General features: G+C 44.3%; 1 protein-coding gene across 1 annotated transcript in view; it reads right to left on the bottom strand.

Annotated features, from left to right (window-relative positions):
• Positions 1-543: 543 nt before the first annotated feature.
• DDRGK1 (DDRGK domain containing 1) overlaps positions 544-10694 on the bottom strand; it is a 28634-nt gene continuing 18483 nt past the window's right edge. The window contains exons 3-4 of the mRNA XM_019553474.1: positions 3207-3313; positions 544-1083 (exon numbers count right to left, since the gene is read on the bottom strand). Coding sequence (XP_019409019.1) covers positions 967-1083; positions 3207-3313 — 224 coding nt within the window. The 3' untranslated portion in view covers positions 544-966. The remainder of the gene's footprint in view (positions 1084-3206; positions 3314-10694) is intronic.

Genomic DNA, 10694 nt, shown 5'->3' with positions numbered 1-10694 from the left:
GCATTTCTGAGAACTGAAACCTTCCTGCAACAATGCATCTGGAGTATCCCCCAGGTCCATTATAGTCTCATATGACCTTTCACCAAACAGCCTCCCTAGTGCCAGTTTTAAGTTGGCCCCTTGAGTGTCTGTTTAAAATGACATTTGCTAAGCTATGAAACAAACAGTTCTTTAATAGGCAGACTGGGGAGCAGTGAACAACACACAGGACTTGCTGCAAGACCTCAGGGTGAGCCACTTCACTTCTCTGGGCCTTTCTTTACCAGTGGTCAAGCTTATTTATCTAGACTTGCAGTCGTTAGGCCAGAGACCGTCTCTCCAGATGGGTATTCCTACAGCACCTTAGTACAGCACAACAGGACCATGGCGTACCTCTTTCAAGTCGGGTTGCCAACCCTCCAGGACTGCCCTGGAGTCTCCAGGAATTAGAGATAAATCTCCAGCAGCCTGCTGAGAGTCACCCAGGAGATAAATGACAGGGCATTCATTAAAATAAATATGAAATGTTGAATTTGTTTTATACAGATGTCTAGTGGGTTTTTAAAATGTAACAGTAATGTGCATTTGCCTTCCTGATGTAAAGTCACTAATGGCATTGCATTGTGTGATGAAACCTCCCGGAGTAGATTCAAACAGAGGTGGCAACCTTATCCACGTTACTAACTCCTAGTCTGGAAGAAGCATAGTTTTCCAAGTGTGGCAGCTCTGCCTCTCGCGATGCCACTTCCTCATGCTGTAGCAGAATGGTGTAGATATGCTATAGGCATTTGCCACACACTTGGCCAAAGGGCCCTGAACTTGGCTGGCACCTTTAGGTGCCATGGTAATTCAAATGATCAACACAGCAACCAGAATCAAAAGGAAAGCCTGAACGACAGGGCCTACAGCTGGCAGGGGGCTCTGCTCGGCAAGCAGTGGAGTCGAGCCACGATAAAAAAACTCGTTTCAGAATTTCCATCCGCAAACTTAGCCAAGTCCCACCTGTCTCTCTTCCTCAAGACGCAATTTCTCCTCTTCTTTCCGTCTTTCCTCCTCTCTCTTTGACTCGAGTTTTTTCCGCTCCTCACGCTCTGCTTCTTCAGCCTAAAAAAAAATAAAAAAAATAAAAGTAGGCAAGGCAACATTTATTCTTCCTCAATCTTTGGTTTCATACTTGAAGATCACCGGGTTTTTTTCACCAGCTTCCTGGACTCTTGTCCAGAAATGCATAACCGACATTTTTATAGAAAGGTGCTACCCTAGGTTTCTTTTGCCATCATCATTGGGGTTTTTTGCATTTGCTTTCTAAAATTTTTTAATACTTTCATTTATCTGATAAATTATGGCCCTGGTAACGTCAAGTATTGTTTTCCTGGTCAAACGTTTCAGTTCCATGACATGTATATGCCAGTTTGTTATTGTAGTGATGCAATGGAAAGCTAATATAAACATTATTTCTCTGGTCATTTAAAATTTATTTAGAAAGGCATTTGACAAGGATTTTTTTAAAACTTTGCTTATATGTGAGAATTTTGTGTTTTAAATGTCGGTTTCATTTTAGTTCAATTAATCTGGACTGAGACCCTTACAAAAAACTATTAAATATAATTCCATTATATGAAGTTACTTGGCTGTTAAAAATGGAAGGTATCTCTTCTTAAGAAAGATGAAAATCCTATTATTAGAAAGATTAAATTTAAATCTGAAATGCAAAAAAACTCCCACTTGGTTAAACTACATAGTACATATAAATAGTTCCAAAGGGGGAAAAAAAGTTAAAAATGGATCGTTTAGTATGCTATTTTATTTCAGTGTTTATTTCTTTTTCAGTCTTTGCTACATAAAAGACTTTAACTGAATTGGGGAGTTGATGTATCCCCCCCCCAGCTTATTTTGAGAAGGAATTAAATGAATTGTTAAAAAATTAATCAAATGAATAAAAATTAAATGCATTAAAAAGGGCCATCCCCTCTGCCCTTCTACAATGTTTTTTTCAGAAACAGTTTAAATGATTTTGCTCAAACTTTCCATAAGAAGATGCTTAAGGCTAAGCCTAAGCATGGAAAGTGTGTGACAGTTAAAATTATGAGCGAGTAAAAATAAGATTGTAATGGAAGCCTATATCTAAACATGAAGTATTTTCTGCTGGCTAATGCTACTAGTTCTCATCATTATAGTAAGCTGGGGGGAGATTGTCTCTCCCCCACCCCTGATTTTGGCACCATTTAAATTTTCAAATTAGGGAGTACATGTGACATCCTTTGCTTGATGTTGACGCTCTGCAAGCAGGTCAGTTTTGCTCTGGTAGACTTGCGAGCGCTCTCATTTTGATCAAACCAGCTATTTTATCTGTTCTGTGCTTTGGCAAGTGTCTTTGCCATTATGCAGCACTGCAGAGTTACATCAAACCTCTGCAAACTGTCCTCCAGGCTCCAGAATGGTTCAGAAGTTGCAGGCCAATAAAGTGGAACAGGAAAAAGAAATTAATGTATAACAACTTGAGTCATCCACTCGTATGCTTTAGGAGGGCTTTTTTTTTTTTTTTTAAATTTGCTGTTACTGATTAGTTCCCCCTGCAGCTTTACAGCAACTTTGTGAGTGTAACTGAAAATGCTGCACTGCTTAGGCGGGTCATTTAATATGAAGAGCTCGAATTTGGGAGCTAGACCAGTATGAACAGTTAACAGACTTCTGGTTTCTAGGCTTTTCACTTGCCGTCTGCTTTTTAAGGGCTGAGCCCCCCCGCCCCCAGGTCTGAATGCCTTGTTCCCTAGGCCGTACGTTCCCACCCAAGGAAATAGCTGGGCCTACCAAAGGGGCTGGTCACCATGCTGTAAGATCCCATATGAACAGCCTTTGGGGCAGAGGCCACCCTTCCCCTCTCGGGTATGGATTGGAGGGCAGGAAGGGGCAAACAAGAGAAAGCAGGACATGGCAGGGTTAGGCCCTGACACCACCACCTTTACCCAGCACCAGTACAGCTGTGATTTTCAGCCTCTTTAGCCTTAAGGCACTTCACCATATCTTGATTTTCTAGCTCAGTGATTCTCAACTGGGATGCTGCAAAATTCAGAAGTGACAGAGGGCGATGTTGAGGCTAAAAAGGTTGAAAACCACTGCTCTACACTAAATGACCAAACAGGTCCTGCTCTCTCTTACAGCCAGCTACCTTTAGTGTTGCTAATCCAGCTTTGCTTTGTGCTTTAGACATGGCAGGAAATGCTTACCTCTCGCTGTGCTTTTCGGGCTTGTTTCTCCTCTAACTTCCTCTGTTTCTTTGCTCCAATTTTCCCAGAGACCTGAACCTCCAGAGCCTCATCTCCATCCTCCTCCTCTGCAGCATTAGGGTACAGAGAAAAACAAAGAGAACAGTTAGCACACCTGGAAAGTCCAATTTGACCTATATCGTTACTTCTGAAGAAAAAGAACTGGCAGAGGAGGAGATGCACACGTCTCAGACAGGATTCATGAGAACGATGGAGAATAGCGGCTCTCTGAATTTGCCTAAGCCACAAAGATTTTACAGGGCAAACAAAGAGCTGTGAAACCAGGGGTAAACTTTACTGAATCCTTTGAAGGAAGACTGCTTATAAACATTTTTTGCTTTCCAAAGGAACCGTGCATGTTTTATTATGTATGCAGAATGGTGTGCATCACTACATGAGCTTTTACAATTTAACATCCGGCTGCAGACATCTTTTTTGTTCCTATTATCTTCAAGCCTAATACAACAGTGATGTCGATTCTGAGGAAGGCATTGAGAGGTTCATTATTCATCAGCAATTTATACTGTGGTGTTACCGACCATGACTCCCACAGCCGTCTTTTTAAGAGAGAGAAGACAAGAAGTCCCTCCAAAAAATGTAACAACTCCAGGCTCAATGAACAGCCTGTACACATGCATTTGCCATGATTGAGCATAAACAAAAGCAGCCTCTTACCAGACCAGTTTCTGTATCTGTGCTAAATTCACAAATAAGTGAGATCTTCAAATGTGAAACTATTTTTGCACGCCTAAATCTCTGCAGAGCAGGCACTCAAAGAGCTGCTGTCCTGAACAAAGAATGGAAGGTGCCCTCAAGCATACCACATCGCTCCCCACTGTTTCTTTCACATTTATATTTGGTCTCTTTGGTATTCCTTCAATGTAAGCAGCATAGGCAAACACCTGCGCTCAAGAACAGACTCATTCATTTCTAGGAGACTATACAGTATAAAGATGCATATGCTGAAATCAGGCATGTGAACACAAAGTATCCTCGATTGCAGGAAGCTTGCTAGCGGGAACTGGGGACCCTGCTTAAGCGTGAAACATTATGCACATCTGTGGTGCTGCTATTCAAGGTATTCACTGATCTATGAAGCTCTGAGCTCAGTTGGGCTACTTGAGCGGCAGTCTTGTCAACTCTCACCATCTCTCAATGCCTGTTGTTTTTTTAAGCCCTGTGGTCCCAGAGTCAAGGGATGACGTGTGGATTCAGACTATGTAAAAAGCTTCTTGCTCTCAGGGTTGTAAAGAAAACACGCACCTCGAGCATGTCTTGTAGGTTGACAACCCAGGAGGCTGGGGGCAGAACATTTGGTATTCTTTAAAAGTCCCCTGAGCTTTCGGGTCTGACACACAAATGTTGAATGTCTGGCACCAGTGAAACTGCAACAGTCCTTAGCGTTAAGTCTGATGCAGCAAATGATGGCAGGGCCGGGTTCAGCCAGGAGCCTGATTTCCTTGCTGCTCTGGCAGGGCTCAAGTCAGGCATGCTTTAGGGCTTGATGCAAGGAACAGCTCTTTTCAGGTGTTTGCTGGGGCAGATGAGGATTATTTCTCAGACTGGGAGGTGAACACAAACTCCAAGGCATGTTAGACTGGATCAAATACATACTGTAAGTGGCAACCTGCCAGGAGACATTTCTAATGAACGTCTTTCTGGCGTGCATGGATTTGTTTTTCAAACAATTCAACTGTTCTTTCACCCTGGAAGGTAATAAATGTGAGGCAGGCTTGCTAGCTTGGGGTTTCAGAGGAAGAGTGAAATCTGACTACCGAAATGATCAAAAGGGTTCCCCTGCCTCCTCCACACACGCACTGAAAGGCACAGGGCAGTCAGCCTTGCACTCTGCAGTTTTACCACGTGTAAAAATAATCCTGCTCCGAAATGCATCAGTAACACAGGGCTAGCGGGGAATGCACCCGAGGCAAAACCATCACTGGCAGCCCCTGATGGAACTGTACCCTTTGATTCAGTTAGTGGCTATTAGTCTTTAGGAGGCACCATGTCAGGTGTTTTTCACCCCTCACCCAAAAGACTGATGCTCTCCCATTTAAATTTCTCTCCCAGTCCTCAGTGTCCGTCTATGAGGAATACCTGAATTTGAGGGTAGCTCATTCTAGCGCTGGATTTTAAACAGTGATGCCCTCCCCCACAACTCCAAGCAGCAGCGTCTTCCCCCCCCCCCAGCACTGTCAAAACCCCAACCCAGGACCGTGTAAAACAAGATCCTAACCTCTGACCAGTAACGTTCGCTCTCCCTCCTCTGAAGCGATCCCACAAGACCCACTTCCTCAAGAGAGCAGCACATTTCTTTGAACATGCAGCAGCAAGCGCCCTCCCTCTGGGTCAGGGTTTTAAGCCCAAAATTTAGCAGAGCACTTCAAATTAAGGACAAGCCAGGTGTTTAAATACAGGCTGAACAGGACTTCGGCACATAATGAAGTGGCTTGCTGAATGAATGAACTATTAAAACGTTAAAGGACAACTGGTGGTGGAGATGTGACCCAATGAAATCATCATCACAGCAACCAGACCTGCCACAGGCAAATGCAAACAGTAAACTAACGCTCATTAGTTTAAAGGCTGAGAACCAGCTTGGGTGTATAGCTATGGCTGAGAACCCATTTCTGTTTAAAAGTTGATTTTCCTAAATGTTCTAACATCCACAGGGTTGCTCTGAATCTTAACATTTGGTGCACCTCTTTGGGGAGCCGAGTGGGGGTAGCGTCCTAAATTTGGGATCATTTTGGCAAGGGAGTCTCATAATACAGCCGCTTTTTTCTTAACTCTGACAAGTCTAACTCCAGCGCAGAGAGGGCTTTATTGCTCGACATCCACCCTAGTAAAAGCATGAGTGCCATTCCTCTTCTTGGGAAGCCAAGTTGAAAGTGATAGTCAAGGGAGTTTGGCTCATACCACAGACCCCACAAATTATACAGGTAGTTTGAGAAGCAAGGCCTTCCAGCCTCATGGACTGGGTGCTTTGAGGGATGCACGGTAGTCGCTGAACCTGACCTGAGAGGGGGCCTGAGGCTGAGCCCCAGCAGAAGTCTGGAGAGGAGATGGAAAGTAGGTTTCTACAACCTGCCTCTGTTGAAGCCTTTTTTTTTTTTTTTTTAATTTGGGGGAAATGTCGCTGAGCATCGCAGAGAAGTCAGAAGGCGCTTGAACTATTTTCAGAAAGAAAATAAATCATATATGCAAATGTTGGAAGGGAGAGGCGGGACGGAAAGGGTCGGAGGAGGGCAGTAAACGATGATGCGGGGGAGAGGTGAGGGGATGGGGGGTGCTCAGGGAGGGGAAGGGGATTAGAAAGGGCTGGCAGAGAAGGCCGAGAAGGAATACTTGTCAGCCCCCACTTTTCACAATTATGAGTGCCAAAGCCTGCGGACCCTGTTCTTGTGGGAGGGTCTGGGCTGCTTTCCCTGTCCCCCCATCAGTGGCACTCATGGAGGCCAGTCCTTAACTGACCTATTCAAGTCTTCCCAAAAGAAGGTATCCTGCAAGGCTCCGGACGCATGCCAAAGGTGGCTTCCTATGGACTCAGCTGTAAATCGGGGCCTTGATTGTTCAACCTGACGAGAGGGGAGCAGAGTTGCATCCCTCCCTTGTGCACTGCTAGCTAGAAATCAGCATGTCTTTCCTGTGCTAAACCATGGCCTGTTACAGCTGGGGTGGGTATTGGTCTTGACAGAAGAGGGGCCAGAGCACTCAGGAATCAGGCAGCATCCTTTGCTAGCGTCTCAAATTCAAGAGACATTCATTCTCATGACAAAGAACCTACCGAGTTCAAAGATGAGTATCTTTGGCTTGATGGTATCTCATACTTTCCAGAATGTTGAATTCAGCAACACTCAAAAGTCTGAAAACCAGGAAGTGAAGAGTTAAGGTACATGCCTCGTCTACCCTCAACTCTGCCGTCTTTGAACGGTTCCCCCTGCTCACCCTTCCCACATATGCACATACTGCTTTTGAGCTACACTGGAGCTGCCTACGCCTGCTCTGCACTTAAGACACTTAGCTCACCTTACACAAAGGACAGTATGTCTCTGCCACACTGCTTCAACTGATCCCTGCATCATTCCCTACACCACCACCTTGCCGGGTAAATGCAGTTGGAGGGCTTGCAGATAACTGCCACTGCTTAATGACAGCTCAAGGGAGAGAGGCAGAAGTGTTCAGAGTTAAAGAGGAATGGGTGGTACTTTAATGTTTCTGGTTTTCAGAGTTTGCTGGTACCACCGAGCAAGCCTAACGACCAGTGGCATACTGACTTGGGAGGCACATGGCCCCAGGTGCCAGCTGGGCTCAGTTCCTGGGGGCACTTCCAGTCTCGCCCCTGGCACTTCTGGTTTTGCTACTGGTGTCTCCAGGCTTGGCGATCGGCTGCTGGGGGACCCCTGCCGCTTGGAGACTGGCTGTGGACAGGGGCACAAATTCAAGCACTGGCCTCCAGGCGCTGGAAACCCATGGTTTGTCACTGCTAACTATTTATACTCAACACAACAGGGTGCGTGTGCAAGATGAGCAGTTAACGTTGGTATGGGAGCCCAAAAGAAATGCAAAACTCTAGAACTTTTGGTTCGGAGATTATACCTTTTATTAGGCCAACTAAGAAATTGCAAAAAAGAAAAAAAGATTGTTTTCTGCAAGTTTTGGGGCTCACACGTCCTTCCTCAGGCTCAGGGAAAATTAAAGATGGTAAAAAGTCCCCATACGTAAGAAATAAACTTCATTTTTGTACAGAGGAAGCTGAAGCCCCATGTATTTTTTAACTTCCTAAGGTATACATGCGAAATTGCAAGACTACTATTACTTACACGCAGGGAATGGGGGTGGGTTTGATTCGGTATTTAGAAAATGTACATGATGTTGCTACGCCCCTCTTATGGCTGTGCATTACTAGGAGATTATTAATCAGTGCTTTTATAGTTCTCTAACAACAATTTTTGACTGTTGTCGGACTCTGGATTCAGGTGTCACCATTGTCCCGTTTCCCTAGCATAAATGATAGATTAACTGAAGGAAACAGGAGCAGAATCTGACCACAAAGTTATGCATCTGACAACTTAAGACTGCAAAGGCTTCAGGGGAAGAGCCATTTCCTGCTAGGTGTTTGTACAGCGACTAGTACAATGGGACCCTGAACAGGGGAGGAGGCAGGCAAAACTGAAAAGCAATGCATGAAGCAACAAAAAGAATAGGTTCAGAAATCCACCCAGCCTGGATTACATCAGAACCTTTGTTACATGTATTTGATAACGGGGACAGAAAGCAACCCACCATATGGAAAAACGTGGGCAATCACTGACGAGTAACATAATACTGCATTTGTACAGTCATATAGCTGCTTCCTTTTTTTAATGAAAAGATTGATCAGTGATCCATTTTAGGAACCGAGACATTGACCTATTAACCAGCCCACGTCTATGACAGACCCATACAGTCTGTAAAGGGCACGGGCTGCTTTGAGTCTCAGTCAAACCACTTGAAATTCTCTCCTGAACAGGAGCATCTGGCATAACTGAGAAGCCCCACACCTACCTCTTCCACCCATCATCTGGGCTTGAAGCGTCTCGAGGCCAAAATGCAGCCAGTGACACAGCAAACATGTCTCTTACTGATTTAAAGGAAATCTAGGATATTATTAAAACCCCTGCAGAGGCTACACCAAGCAATTATTGCAGAAAGAACAAAAACAAATCCAGGCTGAATTCTGATCCATCAGTGGTTCATTAATTAAGACCTTGGTCGTCATGGTTACAATACAAAGTTTAACTGTGCGCTGAAGAGTTTTTGTAAGATTGATTTTATTTTGCTAAAGCTTCAGGCTTAGCTCAATGACTACATCCATTAAATTAGTTCTAATAATACCTGCTTCACAGGAATTTTATGAGACATCATTAAGTTTACAGACCTCTCAGATCCTTGGACGCATGGTGCTATTATAAATGTGAAAAATTACTACTTAATAGGCCGGCAGATTCACTGCAAATCGATCGTTCAAGTAAAATTGTGCCTTTTATTTGAGTTTACCACCTTGGAATAAAAGCAGTCATCCCCTATAGGCACATGGGAGATCCTCTCTTTATTAAAGATTACTAAATTGTAAGTGGATTAAAAGATAATTTCAAAATACAGTATCATCTGTAGTGAACTGAAATGTTTTATACAAGTATTGTTGCAGATCTCCAAATTAGGAACCCCAAGTGCAGATGTAAATGCCACACAAATCAGCTATGCATTTTCAAAGACAAATAAATTTATTTTTAAACCTGTCAGACTCTAGGTTGCACTTTGTGTTTTTCCGGCAGCATTTGGATGTATAAGCAACTAAACAGTCCAGCAAATGGTATAGTAGGGGTGGAGTCGTGGTGTAGCCATGATGGTCCATGAAATATAGGACAGGCAGGGATTTCTTTGGCACTATCTTCCACTGCACCAACTGTACAGTTGGGAGAGATGCTAGACAAGCTTTCAGACACAAAGCATCCAGAAAATGTCAGACATGTAATATCTTCTAGGTACTCTACTCCTGGTCTCAGCAAGTAAATAAAAGGTATAAGTATCATGATTTCATTTGCAACTTTAAGCTGGAGTTTTTAAGTTTCCTTATCATATTTTGTTTTAAAAACCGGACTGTATTGGTCCACATGCCAGCACTTGCTTAGGGGCTCTATTGGTTTCTGGTAGGTAGATTATAAGGATAATCTTCCAAACATGACCCAAGGAAGACCAAATTCTAACCCCCTCCCCATGTCTGAACGTAGACATCCAGAAATAGTAGCTATGAGACAGAGGTGCCGAAAGGTCTCCAAACACTTTTGCTGTGACCTATCACCTGGACAAGGGAGAAGAGATTGATGTCATGTGTCTGGTCTTCAAAAAAGCCTTCCATCTGGTATCCCATGGTCACCTCTTGGCAAAACTGGCCAATTGTGGCCTTGGGTCCACCATGATCCGCTGGCTGGGAAATTGGCTCCATGGTTGGACCCAGAGGGTAGTAACTGATGGCAGTCACGGTGTCCTGTGACCAGTGGGGTCCCCCAAGGCTCTGTCCTTGGGCCCATATTGTTCAACGTCTTCATTAATGATGTGGACATTGGAGTCAGAAACGAACTGGCCAAGTTTGCTGATGACACCAAACTTTGGGGCAAAGTATCCATACCAGAAGACAGGTGGGGGATCCAGGCTGACTTGGACAAACTCAGCTAGTGGGCAGACGAGAACCTTACGGTTTTTAACACCAAAAAAATGCAAGTTTCTCCACCTTGGGAAGAAAAACCTGCAGCATCCTTATAGGCCCGGCAGTGCTACACTGGCTAGCGCTGCGGAAGAAAGAGACTTGGGGCTCATCATTGACCACAAGATGAACACGAGCCTGCAATGCAATGTTGCAGCTAGTAAAGCGACCAAAACGCTGGCTTGCATCCATAGATGCTTCTC

Source organism: Crocodylus porosus, unplaced genomic scaffold, assembly GCF_001723895.1.
Source record: "Crocodylus porosus isolate Cpor-Errol unplaced genomic scaffold, CroPor_comp1, whole genome shotgun sequence".
NCBI lineage: Eukaryota > Metazoa > Chordata > Crocodylia > Crocodylidae > Crocodylus > Crocodylus porosus.
Note: the sequence above shows the minus strand (reverse complement) of the source record. Positions and strands in the feature narration are given on the sequence as shown.